The 17,239-nt window shown below is 37.2% G+C and overlaps 1 protein-coding gene across 10 annotated transcripts in view; it reads right to left on the reverse strand.

Annotated features, from left to right (window-relative positions):
• Positions 1-17,239, reverse strand: part of TATDN1 (TatD DNase domain containing 1) — a 30,879-nt gene that overhangs the window by 8,053 nt on the left and 5,587 nt on the right. For 3 of the 10 annotated variants that reach the window (XM_006211398.3, XM_072949686.1, XM_072949683.1), the window contains 8 exons: positions 15,933-15,998; positions 15,308-15,357; positions 11,656-11,719; positions 9,969-10,112; positions 9,825-9,867; positions 3,506-3,591; positions 3,079-3,119; positions 795-871 (listed from right to left, as the gene is read on the reverse strand). In XM_006211398.3, the coding sequence (XP_006211460.1) occupies positions 795-871; positions 3,079-3,119; positions 3,506-3,591; positions 9,825-9,867; positions 9,969-10,112; positions 11,656-11,719; positions 15,308-15,357; positions 15,933-15,998 (571 nt within the window). Of the gene's footprint in view, positions 1-212; positions 385-794; positions 872-3,078; positions 3,120-3,505; positions 3,592-9,824; positions 9,868-9,968; positions 10,113-11,580; positions 11,720-15,307; positions 15,358-15,932; positions 15,999-16,082; positions 16,156-17,239 lie in introns of those variants that run through there. The other 7 variants (XM_072949687.1, XM_072949684.1, XM_072949685.1 and 4 more) reach the window with 7 other exon arrangements.

Consider the following 17,239-nt stretch of genomic DNA (forward strand, 5'->3'; position numbering starts at 1 on the left):
CTTAAATACGTCTGAACTCTACCCAGCAAATAATTAATTTCATGATTCTATTTTCCAAAGAGGAGTTTAGGGAAAAAAAATAGCGTAATCGGGAAAGTAGTGATTTTAAGGGAACGGAATGCTGAAGAGGGAAAGCAAATCTCACTATCGGCCGTTTGCTTGATGCGCTACATTGACAGCCTGAGAAGACACTGGCGTAAGCTCACCAAAGCATCTGAAGAAGATGAGCTCAGGGACCCAGCTGTGCTAGCTGACTGCACTGGGCGCATGAGGCTTGAGTGTGGAAAACAGCAGGAGGGTCACCGAGTGGGAAGAGGACACAGGCTCTCACACTTTCAGTGACTTAATATGTTTCTCAGCTTCTCTGAGCCTCAGTATCTTGGCCTAGAGAGATACAAGATGATCATGTCATACTATGACCTTTCCCCCTAGTCAGACATCACTTGTGTGTGTGCATACATAGTGCTGTGAACACATTTTAAAGGGATAAAATGACCTGAGAACAAATTGCATTGCTAGAGAAAGCGAGCTGCTGATACAACGGAATATTGTTTTCCATGACTGAAGCCCAGGAGAGCAGTTTCTAACTTTGGAGCTTTAACTTGTAATAGTAACGTATTGTTTAATTTCTTGGGGTAATTACTAAAATTCACAGGCAAAGATCAATGCAAAATACACAACTTTTAGTAAAAACAAATTCAAATCTTTATCAGCAATTCATTATAAAATAATTTAAGGAATCTGCTTAATATAAAAGTTAAAAAAAAACCAACAAAAAATAACATGGGACCTACCAACCATTAAATCCTATATAGAGACCCAAGTCCATCAAAGCAGCTGCCGCTTCCTTGGTACCATCAAATGAATGCACCTAAGGACATGAAGGTATAATTTTATTATAATAATTACTACTTTAAAACTCTAAATAACATTAATAGAACTTTCTAAGCAAGAATATAGACGCAGTAGAGTTTTGTGGACCACAGGGTTTCAAATCAAATTTCTGATTATAACCTGTCATTATCTCCAGCGTGGTAAGGCAAGAAGGAGATGGTTGCCTAGACTTTCCCTCTGGTTATGCTGATGTCTGTGCACAGCATTACTGCTGTACCTCCGGTAAAGGGGACTGTAGTAGGGAGCCATATTCTTACACAAAAGCATAAGGAAAAGTTAAAAATGTTATAAAACTATATATTAATATGTTATTAATGTTACAAAAATATATTTCAAAATGTTTGATTTTTGTTAGAGGATCCTTTTTTAGAAGAGAAATGACTTGAGACAAGTTTTAAGAAGATCTATAAAGATGATTGTAAGAACATTGCTAAAAAAATGTGAATTGTTAAACTGTCAATAATATTAGCTCAGCAGACAAAAAGGACTGAGATGGTATTTTTTTCCTTCAAAGATAAAGATCCTACAAAGATCCCACACTTTGAATGTATTTATGAAATCAAAACAATAAGTGACAAGACACTTTTAAACACAGCTAACAAGTGATGTCACGTTAATACAACATCTAGAGTCTGAATACACTGTGGGTAACATGTTTCTCAGAAATAAAGAAAACTGTTACACAGCTGCACAAAAAGGTCTGTTCTTCCCCTCAGCATTTCCAGCTGATTAGAATACACAGCTTCCAACAATATCAAAATAATTTTAAATATGACTTCATAAACCATTTCAGGAAATCAGTTATTCTTTATTTGGCAATCTCTCTCTCTCTTTTTTTTATAAAAGTCATTTAGGTTGGATTTGTTGCTGTAAATTTTTTTAAACTACAGCTGACCCTTGAACAACACAGGCCTGAACAGAAAAGGCCCACTTACATGTGGATTTTTTCAACAGTGAACACTGCAGTACTGCAGGTCTACAGTTAGCTGAATCTGCAGATGCGGAATCACGGAGGAAATGTGCATAAAGAGGGCTGACTGTAAGTCATACACGGATTTTTGACTGCACAGAGGGTCGGTGCCCCTAACCCCCAAATTGTTCAAGGGTCAACTGTATTGCAAAGTCATCCAGGTAAACTCTATTTATAAATGAAACAAATGGGCTGAGTGGTATCGCCTGAAGGTTGTACGTGCCACCAATAATCCTAAGGGCATTAATGAAAGCCTCTCTCAATTCCCAAGGACGGTTCCTAAAGGAGAAATTACTGGGTCAGGAAGGTACAGATGAAAACGTGCACAGTGACACTAACACCACAGCAATGCAGAAAGCATGCATATCGCTAGCAGGACGAACCAGGAAGCAGAGGCTAAAAACTTAACAGAATGTATATGAAACTATCAAAGCAACACAAAATGGGTATACAGTAGGTGCTCTGTGCCATCTCCTCTTCCTTTGCACAGTACAACAGTGGGATTTCATACACCTGGATAATGGCTTTTTTACTAGAGATCAGTGAGTCCCTCCTAAAATTACATGTGAAAATGTGTACATCTGAGCATCACTGAGGCAGATTTTCAAAGGAGTCCAGGATCCATAAAGGATGAAAAATCACTGCTATGGATACCTGAGCTAAGTGGCAGGCAGGTAATATTTATGGAAACTGCCTCAAGACTAATGATTGAAATGACCATAGAGAAGTGTTTACAGCAGAAACAAATTACAGAAGTGAGAATGTCTCTCTAAGCAGAGCGATAACAGTTAATACAGTTAACAAGAAATTAAGAAGGCAAACCTGAAATAAGTGCTAAATTATTCTAAAATACTATTAAATTTAGTTTATATTTTGCTCAAAATTTAAATTGGGCATAAAAGAAAGGCTGATGGAAGAGGCAGAGAAAAAGATTATGCAGACTGTTCCCATGTGCAGGGCTAAATTCACAGGGTTTTCTGTGAACAGAATTCTGTACTCGTTCTTTCTCTGAAAAAGTAAATGTAACTAAAACTGGTTTATGTTTGCACCACATCTTGCCCACAGATTCAACAGTAAATTTATATGTCCTTCAAATAAGAGACAGTAGAACCTTAATAACTGTATTGCTGACATCTGAATTACTTTAGTGGCGAACCTTAATAACCAAGGTGCTTTTGTGCATCATTTATTAAAAATAACTCTTTTATACTTACCACTCCACCCACACACCGATCTCTATTTCTTCTCATTATGTCTGTGAATTAAAAACAGAAACAACTTTTAGCAAATAGGTTGATTTCTGCAAATTCTTAAATTTTATTTTATTATTATTATTTTTTTAATTGACGAATAGTCAGTTACAATGTGTCAGTTTCTGGTGTACAGCACAATGTTCCAGTCATGCATATATTCATTTTCATATTCTTTTTCATTAACGGTTATTTACAAGATATTGAATATGGTTGAAGAAATTTGTTTTTAATCTATTTTTATATATAGTGGTTATCATTTGCAAATCTCAAACTCCCAAATTTATCCCTTCTCACCCCCTTTCCCCTCCCTGGTAACCATAAGACTGTTTACTATGTCTGCAAGTCTTTTTCTGTTTAAATTTTAAATGAGACTTTAGCTTTAACTCACCCAAAAATTCAGCATGTGAGTTTCGACAGTGAAGAAACATTGGTAATTTTGTTTGTTCTGACAGTTCAAACTGTTTTTCAAAATATCTGCATAATGCAAAAAAAAATTTCCTCATCAAAAATTTTAGCATGAGAATAATTATGTCAAATGATTTTTTTTAAAGAACTTTTATTCTCTAGAAATCATAGACCAGAAATAGTTACTTCAGACATTTAAAACATATCAGGCCAAGCCAAAAGCTTTTAATTTCCTGAAAGCGATACTTTATTTTCTGGGATTGCAACATTATTTTTGGAAATGTTAGTTTTCCTATTACAACTGCTGGGTAAATGAGATACCCTTTACTATTTACTGACAGCTAGAAGTAAAGAGCTATATGGTTTAAGATTACAGTGATGGGGGCTGTTCTCCCAAATAACTACTTTTAACAAGCTTTCCTACTAGATCCCAAATGAAATGGACACCCTCCTATCACCTGTGGGATCCCTTCCTTTCAGCATGTGCTGGTGGCAGAAAAGACACTGCTAGCCCCTTGTCCCAAGAGCTGGCTGAGCACCTCCACAGGGAATCAACTCACTCCAATGAGAAGCCAGGCAAAGCTTTATACTCAGTGTTTACTATGTGCTGTTATGTTCTATGTGCAAGTTACTGCTACAGAGCAAAAAAGGATTCCTTTAAAAACTCAACATGAGAATTTATTAAATAAATGAAAACAAAAACTGAAATACTCTTGTTTTTCAGGAAAATGAAATTTCCATGATAAAATGGTAGTCCTGGCTATTTTAAGGTACTTTATGAAAAGGTTTTTCAAGTGCCTCACCATTATCTCATCTGATCCTCAAAAAAATCCCTTGGAAAGGACAAGAGCTGCCGTTGGAGGGGTGTAAGACCTTGTCCAAGATAACAACACACAGGAGGCTTTCAGAGGAGCCTCTTCCGGCCCCAGCATGTAGTGACAGTACCCACAGAACACGACAGGGCGGGCGTCCTGTATGACTTATTTCAGCAGGGTTCCCTCTCGTTCTCTTTAATGGTTATGCAGTTTAAGTGAAACCAGGAGTTACAGACAATACATGTCTTTTTATTTTCTTAAGAGGTTCACCTCTTCTAGGCCCCTTAATTTGGGGGACCAATTTCTCTGTGTTTAACTTAAATCTCTTTTGCTGTGTTTTCCTCTATCTTATCTCCTTGAAGTGCAAGATAGCCGTTTTCCTAGAGTACCCTCTTTGTAAAACTCTTGAAAATGCTACATTTTAAAATTAGAAGTATATATGTACTTCTTAAAGACACAGTCATCCTAAAGTTGGTGGTCTATGGCTTTATTACCCAATGTTTAGGGGTTTTTTTATTTTTTAAACAGATTCTGGTAGACTAGAATAAGCAAAAATATTTGAAACTTCACAGTGTTATGAAATATAAATGAAAATATGGAAGAAAAAATTATTTTAGTAATTACTGTTAGTCAACTATTTCTATAATCTCTAAAGTAATTCAGATGTCAGCACATAAGTGTGCTCCAGTCATTACATAAGCATTTACTCTGTATCTGGCTTCTGGCTACACACAGCCACAAAACCAAGCAGCAGATTTACAGAATCTAGCGATCAGCTTGGAAATAAGCCTTCCTATCACAGCGTAGGCAAAAGCACAATTTATGAAAATAACATGTGTCCAAGCAACGTGCCTACAGAATTTCATATAATCTGGGAAAAGAAAGGTTGACGTGCTCACGGTAGCTAGGCATCGTAAGAAAACCATGCGGTAAAAAATCATTCCTAATAATACAAACGGAGGATAACTGGTGCTTAGCATCAAGTGATTATTGTCTTTAAAGAAAAAACAGCCCACCGTGGTAACTAAAAATAATAACATAAGGTAAAGGGTAGGAAGTGGCACCTAGTAAGAGACTTCTCTGCTTTTATTTAGGGTTTTTAAAAATTCATAAATGAGAATCATTCTTCACTTGAGTTAGATCTGCTCATTTCAGCAAACCTATAATTTGCTTCTGCTTGTATGGCTGCTTCTTACATTTTAGAGTCAACAATAACTAAGGTCAAGAGCTTCAAAAATTCAGCCTTGGAGTGGCAGCTATCATTGCAGGCACACCCTGTTTTATTGCACTTCTCAGATACTGCGATTTTTACAAACTGAAAGTTCGTGGCAACCCTGTGTCTACTGGCATCATTTTTTCCAACAGCATTTGCTCACTTTGTGTCTCCATGTCACATTTAGTAATTCTCACAATATTTCAAACTTCTTGTGTTTGTTAGGCTGATCTGTGATCAGTGATCTCTGATGTTACTATAGTAACTATTTCGGGGCGCCACAAACCTCACCCATACCAGGCAGCGAACTTAATAAATACTGTGTGTGTTGGGACTGCTCCACCTACTGGCTGCTCCGTGGCCTCTCTTCCTGTCCTTGGGTCTCCCCATTCCCTGAGACACAACAGTATTGAAATCAGCCAACAACAATGAATGGCCTCTCAGTGTTCTAAGTTAAAGGAAGACTCTCATGCCTCACACTTTAAATCAAAAGACAGAAACATTTAAGCTTAGTGAGGAAGGCATATTTAAAGCCAAGACAGGCCAAAAGCTAGGCCTCCTGAGCCAATTAGCCAAGTTGTGAATGTAAAGGAAAAGTTCTTGAAGGAAATCAAAGGTGCTACTCCAGTGAACACACGAATAATAAGAAAGCATCCTTATTGCTGATATGGAGAAAGTCTGAGTGGTCTGGATACAAGGTCAAACCAGCCACAACATTCCCTTAAGCCAAAGAGCAAGGCCCTAATTAACTGTAATTCTATGAAGGCTGAGAGAAGTGAGGAACCTAAGGAAGAAAAGTGGAGCAGAGGTTGATTCATGAGGTTGAAGGAAAGCTGTCTCCTTAACAACAAAGTACAAGGTGAAGCAGCAGGTGCTGATGTAGAAGCTGCAGCAGGTTATCCAGAAGATCGAGCTAATCTAACTCGTGAAGGTGGCTACACTAAACAGATTTTGTTGTTTAGATGAAACAGCCTTCTGTTGGAAGAAGATGCCATCGAAGACTTTCACAGCTAGAGAGAAGTCAATGCCTGGCCTCAAGCTTCAAAGGACAGGCTGACCCTCTTGTTAGGGGCTAATGCAGCTGGTGACTTTAAGTAAATCCTCATTCACCACTCCAAAAATCCCAGGTTCTCTTAAGAATTATGCTAAATCTACTCTGCTGTGCTCTATGAGCAACAAAGCCTGATGACAGCACATCTGTTTACAATATGGTTTCCTAAATATTTTAAGCCCATTGTTGAGACAATGCTCAGAAAAAAAGATTCCTTTCAAAATATTACTGCTCATTGACAATCCACCTGATCACCCAAGAGCTCTGGTGGAGACGCACGAGATTCACACTGTCTTCATGCCTGCTAACACAACATTCATTCTGGAGCCAGTGGATCAAGGAGTAATTTTGACTTTCAAGTCTTAATATTTAAGAAAAACATTCTGTAAAACTAAAGCTGCCATAGATAGTGATTCCTCTGATGGATCTGGGCAAAGTAAACTGAAAAACTCCTAGAGAGGATTCACCATTCTAGATGCCACTAAGAACGTTTGTGATTCATGAGATGCAGTCAAAAGATCAACATTAACAGGAGTTTGAAGAAGTTGATTCCAACCCTCATGGGTGACTGTGATGGGTTCAAAACTTCAGTGAAGGAGGCAACTAAAGATGTGATGGAAACAGGAAGAGAACTAGAATTAGAAGAGGAGCCTGAAGGTGTGACTGAATTGCTGCAGCCTCATGATAACACTGTGATGGATGAGGAGTTGCTTCTTATGGGTGAACAAAGAAAGTGGTTTCTTAAGATGGAATCTACTTCTGGTGAAGATGCTGTGAAGGATGTTGAAAGGACAACAATGGATTTAGATTATAATATAAACTTAGTTGATAAAGCAGTGGCAGGGTTTGAGAGGACTGACTCCGATTCTGAAAGAAGTTCTACTAAAATGCTATCAAATGGCACTGCAATCCCACAGAGAAATTGTTCGTGAAAGAAGAGTCAATCAATGCAGCAAATATCATTGTTGTCTTATTTTAAGAAACTGCCACAACCACCCCAACCTTCAGCAAACACCACTCTGATTAGTCAGCAGCCATCCTCACTGAGGCAAGACCCTCCACCAGCAAAACGATTATGACTCACTGAAGGCTCAGATGATGGTTAGCATTTTTTTTGCAATAAAGTATTTTAGATATAATACTAGTGCACACTTAATAGACTACATTTTAGTGTAAACATAACTTTTATTTGCACTAGGAAACCACAACATTCATGTGACTTGCTTCATCGTGATACTCGCTTTATTGTGGTGGTCTGGAACTGAACCCACAATATCTCAGAGGTCTACCAGTAATCTGGATAGAGGCAAATCCAAAAGACCCAAAGCGTTCGACCAGTGTACCTTAACCCACAGTGCTAATCGTCCTCTCAGCTAGCTGATGGCAAGGAATGCTTTCATCTCATCTCTGAGGGTCCCTAAATCCCCAAATGCTTATTTTGAAATTTTGTCTGATATGCAATTTAAAAAAAAGGACCTGCACAGCATTAACATTCTAAAGCCTCAAGAAAAATGCCCAAAACAAATTCCTCCCACTCAAGTGAACAGAGTGTGTCGAAGCATAAACTGTATCCTGCTATATATATATATAGTTTTAAGTTCTAATCTTAAGATGATGGTGAGGTATCAGAGCAGTAAAAGAAAACTGAAACTATCAACGTTTTCATTTAACACACACATACACACACCAGGTTTAAAGTATTTAGGTTGCAATTTAGAACCAGTTTTAACTCAACTGGTTGAAAAGTCATGTGGGCAGGAAATCCCGGGGGACGCTGCCACTGCCCTTGATGGTCACACCACACAATCTGTTTGCCTCACGAGGCTCATCTTGGCCAAAAACAGATAAGAAAGTGGAGGAATTATGATCTGTGGGCTTAACCAAAGGAACTATTACAGACAACTGTTTTTCTACTTAAATGTGAATATGTGAGCGTTAAAGGTTAAGTGAGCTGACCTACATGATATCCAGGAGAGGCACAGAGATTTAATAATCCTGCCAGTACTCATGTTAATATCCCTGAAAAACACAGCAAACAATATGCCACTAATTAAACAGCTCTGAAAGGGTTTGATAGCTGAGAGGCCTAAAGGAAAGCATCCATCGAACACTACTGTAACCCATCCTGTCACTTGGTCATGGTCCCTCACACTCCAGGAATTCTGGAGCCAGAAGCCCAGGGCATGACAGGCTCACAGGCCAATGTGCTCCTCACTACAGGCACTTTCCACTGGACCAGGCACGCGGGGCTGCGTTTGGGGGCAGGGGAGGGAGAGGGAAGCACACTTCTGCCATGTATAATTTTAACAGTCCCCTCAGGCTGTCAAGTCACTGGCTTAATCATATGACAAAAATGGTTAATTATTAAATATTATGAGAAAGCTAGACGATACCTTAAGAGAATTTGATTCAGACTCCTCCTTCATGTGTAAGAAAACAAGCAGGATGGAGGGCTGTTTATTCTTAAATGGCTGCAGGGCAGGTATTATTATCCCTTACTCCCAGCAGTTTCTGGCACATATTACTCCATAAATACTTGCTGAGTGGATGAATAACTAAATTAGTCTTCTTTAGAAGCTCATTACCATCTAGTAATTAACACATTGTTTCTGAAATTCAACAAAATGCTCATGTCTTAAGCCTATGCCCTAATTTTTCTTTTCAGCCTTCAGCACTACCCACCAGGCACTCCAGGTAACAGCTCCAGGCAGTGGGTTTAGGAAGTCTCTGAGGCGTGTGAGCTTTGGCATTTTCTCAGAAGCCACCACTCTCAACATGGCTCCTATGAAAGGATTCTAAGGTTCCAAGCTGATAATATCCAGTACCCAGCAGGAGTAAAATATGCTTAGCTTTGGTGACTGATCCTATAATCTCTCTTTAATATTCTTGCTCTTAAACCATATGCCCCACGACTGAATTTCATTCCTTTTATTGGAATGGTTCATGTATGAATGCACTTACTGTTAAACAATAAAATGAAATCAAAAGTCTCTATCATGTAAAACTCATCCCTATTTCTACTACTAAAATCAAATTAGACGGTTAAATAATTGGAGGAGACTAGATACTTTCATCCCTTATGCTTTCACTTACCTTCTGATATACAGAGGGAAAAACAAAATATCCTGATGCTTAATCCAACTACATTCTGAACTGATAAAAGCTGCTTAAAAAAAAAAATCACTCTTTTACAACAATTTCTAAAGACAATAAATTTCCTTACTTGAGCTGAGTATCTTTCGAACAAAACTGTAGTCGGTCAAAGTCTTCAAAAGATAAAAAAGAATCCAAAATTACTCATGACTTGTACAGAACAAATCAATTATTTTCAAACAAAGTCACTCTACTGGGATAGGTTGGCACTTACCAAGTCCACATTCCCCTATTGCTACAACTTTTCCCTTGTTGTTTTCAGCAAGATTTAGCAACTCCATTAAGTACAGATCAGGGTCATTCTTTTCAAATTCATCACATCTTGTAGGATGACACCCAACTGTACTGAAAAACATATCTAGCACAAAATAATGCCTTAGGGTTATTTTCAAAATATCAAAAATTAAATATTTATATTTAATATGCAAAGATAATAGAATATCATATAATTTCAGCTGGCCAATTTTTTTTTTTAACAATAGACATAAAACACTCAAATTACCACAATTGCACTGGGTTAATCACATAAGAATTTTTGGAATACTTTAACAAAGTAGGACATGAATATGAAAACTGCCTTAATGTGTTAGTAAAAATAATTAATTCAACTCTTTCCAAACCTCAGTATTTACTGAGACTTTTGAATGGAAAATGAAGTAATTTCTTGTAAGATGAAATGTCATTACCTAATTTTACCTTTAACATTCACTGTTCACATGACTGTCATGTTTCATATATTTAATATAACAGTTAAAACACATTCCTTTCCCTTAAAAAGGGTAATGCAGAGGTGGAAGGAGGATTCGGTTTTCTAATAAAAAATAAAGCTCACTTATTTGGAGGTCATACTTTGCTAGTTTTAATTGCATGGAGCACAAATATGAAGTCAAAAAGGGCTTCTGAGTGGCTGAAGGCACTTGCACCTGGCCCAGGGGAGAGGCGTGGTGGCTTCCTGGGCTCCCACACAGATGCTCACAAATAAGAGGAGGCAGAGCTTTTAAAGCAGTGACACAGCAGCTACACGGGAAGAAGTAGAAGAGGGTCGACAGTGGAGATCTGAGAACTTTTTAAAGCATATCTGTTTGGGGATAAAAAGTACGGAAGACAATATTCTTACATACATCAAAAGCTTCTGGGAAGATGATTATTTTTATGACTTTAATCACTAAGAAAAAGTGTCAGTGGATTCTGAAGAGAAGTATGCATTTTAGAAAGACTCCCATTAAAAAACAGCTTTTAATGGGTAAATCAGTGTTTTGAAAAACAACATGGAATGCCTAATTCTTCACTAACACAGGAAGCATGGTCCCCACTCCTCCCTGGCAATAACAAATAAAAAAAAAAGGCTAAGTAAATGAATGCCAGATAAAGGAGGTGTTTTATGTAACTAGCATTCTTGTAGGATTCAACCCCATAACTTTACGGACTTTAAATAAATGCAAATGTATGAATATAATGTAAGCATATGAGGGATTATACATTATATTATTACTTGCATTCCTGGGGTCTTGCACGGTGGCTGCACAATAAATATTTAATAAATGATCTTTCACAGTATTAAGTTTAAAAAGAGCAACTCAAATCTTAAACACATGACAACACATACACAAAAATTGTACACTAGGAATATTTGAGGTTAAATTCTATGCCTAGTGAACTTAATTCTCATTAACTGAAATCTTAAAATAATCATTATTAAATACAAGGGTCTTATCAAGCATCTGATATGCCAGTTGGCATTTTGAATTTTTTCATCTTAATCATATCCCACTGAAATCAGTCTATTTTCTTCTTGTTTCTACAGTCACGATCCATTGTATTTGTACCTGAGGCAGTTTTCAGAAAGACTTCTTCAAAATAACTTAATTCTTATTTTTTTGGTAAAAGTAATATGAGGATACCATTTGTTTGTGCCAAATGCAGTGCATCTTTACTGTCTTGTAGATTTCCACCTGTAATCATAAACTGAAACAGAAATAAAATAAGCCCACTTTAACAGGGTGTCAACAAAAAGTTTCCCAAATGTGCCTTCCTACTGCTTTTTTGGAGAATGCTTCTCTTTACTCTCTCTTTGACTGTCACACATCAATCCTTTAAAATTCAGCTGTAAAACCACCTCCTGTGTAGAGTGGATCTTGACTACCCACTCCATGTGCATGCGCGTGCACGCACACACACACACAATACATGGAGTTTGTCACACTATCCTACTAAAATGTATTCACATGTCTGTCTTTCCTATTAGACCATGAGTTTCTTAAGGACAGAGATCACATTAGGAAAGAATAAACTACTAAAGATCTCTGAATTTAGACTTCTGTTCATCTAAATTAGAGATTCAAGTAGGAGGAGGGTGTAGCTCAGTGGTAGAGCGCATGCTTAGCATGCACAAGGTCCTGGGTTCAATCCCCAGTACCTCCATCAAAAGTAAGTAAGTAAACCTAATTACCTCCCCCCAGCAAAAAGACAAAAAAAAAAATTAGAGATTCAATAATGTTGATGTAACAGTTCTCCAAGTGTGGTCCCGGATTCCCAGGGGATATGTGAGGTCAAAGCTGTTATCATAATACTAAGATGCTATTTGCCTTTTTCACTCTCACCCGTCATGAGTGTGCAGTGAGGTATTCCAGAGGCTACATGATGTGTGACATCACAACAGACTGACTGCAGAAACAGATACGAAACCTCAGCGGTCTTCTAGTAAGCCAGACATTAAAGAGATATAAAAAAAAAATGTACACATTCCACTCATGTCACTGAATGTTTTTGGTTTAGAAAATACTTTTCCTAAAAATTTGCTATCTATGTTATATAATGGTCTATTGTTATTTTAAAATGAATTAAAGAATAGATACAGTTGACCCTTGAACAGCATGGAGGTTAGGGGTGCCACTGAAAATCCACGTATTACTTATAGTCGGCCGTCCATATCTAGGGTTCCACATCCACGGATTCAGCCAACCTCAGATCACATGGTACTGCAGTATTTCCTACTGGAAAAAAATCTGTGTCTAAGTGAACCCACAGAGTCCCAATCCGTGTTATTCACAGATCAACTGTATTTTAAATTTTTCTCAGTTTTAATTTCTAATGGAATACATATCAATAGATAAAACCCATATGAAAGCTCTGTGGAGTCCTCAATAATATGAAAGAATATGGAGGAGTTCTGAGACCAAAAGTTTGGAAATCACGGGATTAATGTATATGGATAAATTCTTTGCAGGGAAACACATAGCTCTTGGCAAAGAAGCACCATTACAGAGACGGCCATCAGAGTCACCACAGTCAGAACACCACCTCTGCTCATCTGCTAAAAGGAAAATGTCACTCAAGAGCCGTGCTGATGACAACTGCCAAGGCAGTGCTGCTTAAGCGCACTGTCTTCTGAAGAAGTGATTTAAACACACTGATGTGTATTTTTTAAAGCATACTTCTAGAGGCTCACTGAGCTAAAGTGAAGAATTCATTCTAGGTACACACCTAAAGAGACAACATACAAAACACAAGAGATGGTGCAAATGATAAACAGACATTTTCAAATAGTGACAAACTTCTAATAGGATGGAAAATAAGTATCTATTTAGGGAACACAAAGTCATAATGAAATCCTCAACTGCTTGTAAAACATGGCATATAAGATACTAACAAAAGTACCAGGAAAACTGTTGTTAACTAACATTACCTAATTTAAGATCAGGATCCCAAATCCAGTATTTCAATTATGTAAAATAGTTTCTAATCAAGGCTACCTTTAATTTTACCTGTAACTTTTCCAAATAGATGAAAAAGTAAGGACAAGACTAGGGGACATAATTTCTTCTCCCAGCTTACAGTGATGGTGATGGTAGCTTCCACCGTGAGCATAATAAAGGCTGTTCACTTTATGCCAGGTTCAATACCAAGTGCTTTGCACTCTATATTTTATTTAACCCTCATGACAACTCTATTTATTAGGCATTACCATCCTCGATTTAGGGATGAGAAAACTGAAGTCTAGAGAGACGAAGCACCCTAGGTTACAAAGCTGTGAAGAATGAAGCTGGGGCTGGAACCAGGTTTGTGATGCCATAACCATGGTTTTACTCACTACCACATAACTGCAAGGTGCTGAATTAAATTTCAATTTGGAACCATGTCCAAGTAAATTTCATTTCAGTTCTGTCATTCCTAAGTCTGTGTGTATATCCTTACAAATGTTAAGATTAAACTATACATGGATGACACATGAAAACTGTAGACGGAAAAAAATGTCTCCTGTCATATCAGTAAACAAAGGATGTTGTGGCCATCAAGCCATCAGCCCCTGTGGCTGCCCCTGACTGTATACTCCGAGGGGATTTTGGTGGAGAAAAATGGATACTGACCCTAGATACTTAAGGTGCATATCAAAGGAATGATTTTAATAAGCCCAGACTCTTGCATCTTCCCATACATAGAAAAGTGCTAAATTCATTAATTTGAGATGTTTAGGTTTTTTTTTTCCTTTAATTAGCAGTAATCTTTTGATGTTCCACTACCTGGTTTTTTTTTGTTTTTTTTTTTGGAAAAATCCCTATATATCCTGGGTCCTCCCTTATCTCTTTGGAGCAGTCCCTCAGAACCATCTGAGAGGCTGTCTCCTAGGCTTAAGTCCTTAGCAAGTCTTCAGAATAAAACATAATCCTCAACTTTAGGTTGTGCAATTTTTTCAGGTGACAAAATTTAGGAGCTTTGGTATTTCCGAGTTTGCAGGAAAGCATTTTATAAAGTGATTTACCAAGCAGAGAATTACCACACAATGAGAAGTTAATGTTGTAAACTTTTATCCTCTTATTACTTGTGAATAAAAACTAATACAATTTTAGAGTCGGTGACTGCAGAACTCATTTAGTCGACACTATCACTTTTTAAAACTGAGGTTATTTAACTCAGAAGCAGTAGCTGCTAAGTGTCCTGATAACCACACTATGGAATTTAATCTTATTTCTTGTGTGCATGGGTGGGCTAGCTTGCTTTAAAAAAAAATACTAATTAAAAAGAAATTACCTATTCAAAGAATTTGACACAACTAAAATTCATTTGCTTACAACTCTCTAAAAGTAGTAGGAATTCTCGTGATAATCAAATTATTACCATAAAAATTAATGTGTCCTCGCAGTTATTTGAAATGGCATACACTGTAAAAGCTAAACTTGGTGACAGATACATTGTCTTTTTGATGATTGCCTACTTCTAACAAGTGCTAAATTATGTTACAAAATTTATCAAAAGTTGCCTCTTAAGAAGCCTGGTAATTCAAATGGGTTTTAAAAAACTTTTTCAAGGAGATTTTGCCATTTACTACATTTCTCATCAAATGGAAGAACCACCCACAAGGTCTATGTCACTTAAATCACTGTGAACAGAATATTTTGATATTTTATTTCATTAACTTGCTAATATTACATGTTGACAATACATATTCAAAAATGCTGAGTGGCATTAGCCCCTTCTCTTCTATTCTACAGTATTTTAAGCAAAATTCAGTTTCTTAAAAAAAAAATCATAAAGGTGACAAAAATGAAATGTTACCTTTTTAACACCAATCTGAACAGCTCTCTCTATTACATCCTGTAAGTCATCTGTAAGATGAACACCACATTAAGAAAACCTGATAAATAAAAATTCACTTTCCTATAATTTAATTATCCTTTATTGAAAAAAATACATAGAAACAATCACATGTACTAAATTAAAGTCAAATCCATACTATTTCATGAGTGTTTATCATATAATAAGAACAGACCCAGGAATACCTTAAAAAAAAGAAATCCATATAAGGCAAAATAGATGAATACTTATCCATTGTATTTTTATTCTTTTGACCATAACAGGGAGGAGTTTGTTTGGCTTTTAGGCACATGGTTATCTAAAGTTCTATATGCAAAGTTATACATTTCTACAGAAGTTTATAAGAAGGGCTTGTTAACACTTTTAGTAGGTGTTTTATAAATGTTCATGATCATGGTTTATCAATACAGCTTATATGCATTTCATTTTGTTTATAGTTTTATTCAAGATGTATAATAAATCCTTTAGTAATTCAATTGTAAGAGTACATTAAGCTTTTTTTTTGGATTAAGCTTTTTATGATCTCCCTTGAGGCAGAAAATCTGTCTTCATAAAAAAATTGTTTATTTAATAAAGAAACATTTACCTTGGTGCTTTTGAACCCCTCTATAAATTCCTCTGAACATAGGATCTGTCAAGTTGATACCGATATCTATGGAAAGCAAAAATAAAATCTCTAATCATTAAGAGCCTCCATTTGAATCTAATACTTTAAATTAAAGGTTCTTTTACTAACCTTTTCATTCACACCTTCACTCACTCAAACAAAATATAAGTGCCTACTGTTTGTCAGTCACTGTGCTAGACACCTGGGATACAAAGAGAAACAATGAAAGATCTAAGTCCTGCTCTCAAGAAACTCACTGCAGAACTGGGAAGGCAGACTTACTAACAGACAATTAAGAATCACACGTAGACACTGGCACTGGGGGACACAGAGGAGGACCACCCAACTTAGTCTGGTAGTTAGCCCAGAAGAGTCTTCCAAAAAGAAGGGATCCTCGAACTGAATCTTAAAGGATGAATTACTATTACTCAGTAAAGACAGGAAATTGCGGGTAAGAGGAAGCTGGAGCAAAGCATCTCAGGCTTGAAACAGCATAGCGATCGTGGAAAGCCAGAGGCCGTTCTGGCAGGTGGAGAGAACGTAGGTAAGGGAGTGGCCAGAAAGGGGCAGCCTCAGCTGTTACAGACTAGCTTGTATCAGATGCAGCAAGAAGCACTGATGGCTTCTAAGATCTGTATTCTGGACATTTCATTCCGGTGTCTTTGTGGAAGGTGATCTCTGCCTTCCAGGAATTTACAGTCTATATGGAAGCTACAAATACAATTTGGGATGTAATAAGCTAGACTGTAAGCAACACAAGGGAAGCAACGTTTTGCATCTTTATTGCTGTATCATCAGAACCTAGCAAAACCGTTAGCATATGGTAGGAGCTCTATACACTTAAGTCTGTAAATAATTATTTTACAGCTTTGTGCGTGGGAGCACAAAGAAGTGGCAGTAACAGTTTGCAATTTAAAAACTCCTGTCAGAAGTACGCCTACTGGCAATAAACTAAAAAAAAAAATTAAATCCTGTACAAACATCAATTTCTAGCTTGAAAAACAGAGGTCATGACAGAAATTTAAAACAGCAAAGTGGAAAATCACTACCTCTGCTCAGGGGGGAATGTTGAGGGATTCATTCATTCAGCGGCATGTAACATCACCACAGGGCAATCAGACAAATTCAGAAGACAGGACTTCTGGGGGACAGCCAATGAAGCTGCTTCTGTAAGACAGCATCATGAAAAAATGCACCAGATCAAGGGGTTGGCAAGCTATGGCCTGTGAGCCACTGCCCATTTTTGTTTGCTCTGAGCTAAGAATGGTTCTACATTTTTAAATAGT

The sequence above is a fragment of the Vicugna pacos genome, chromosome 25, assembly GCF_048564905.1.
Source record: "Vicugna pacos chromosome 25, VicPac4, whole genome shotgun sequence".
Classification (NCBI taxonomy): Eukaryota; Metazoa; Chordata; class Mammalia; order Artiodactyla; family Camelidae; genus Vicugna; species Vicugna pacos.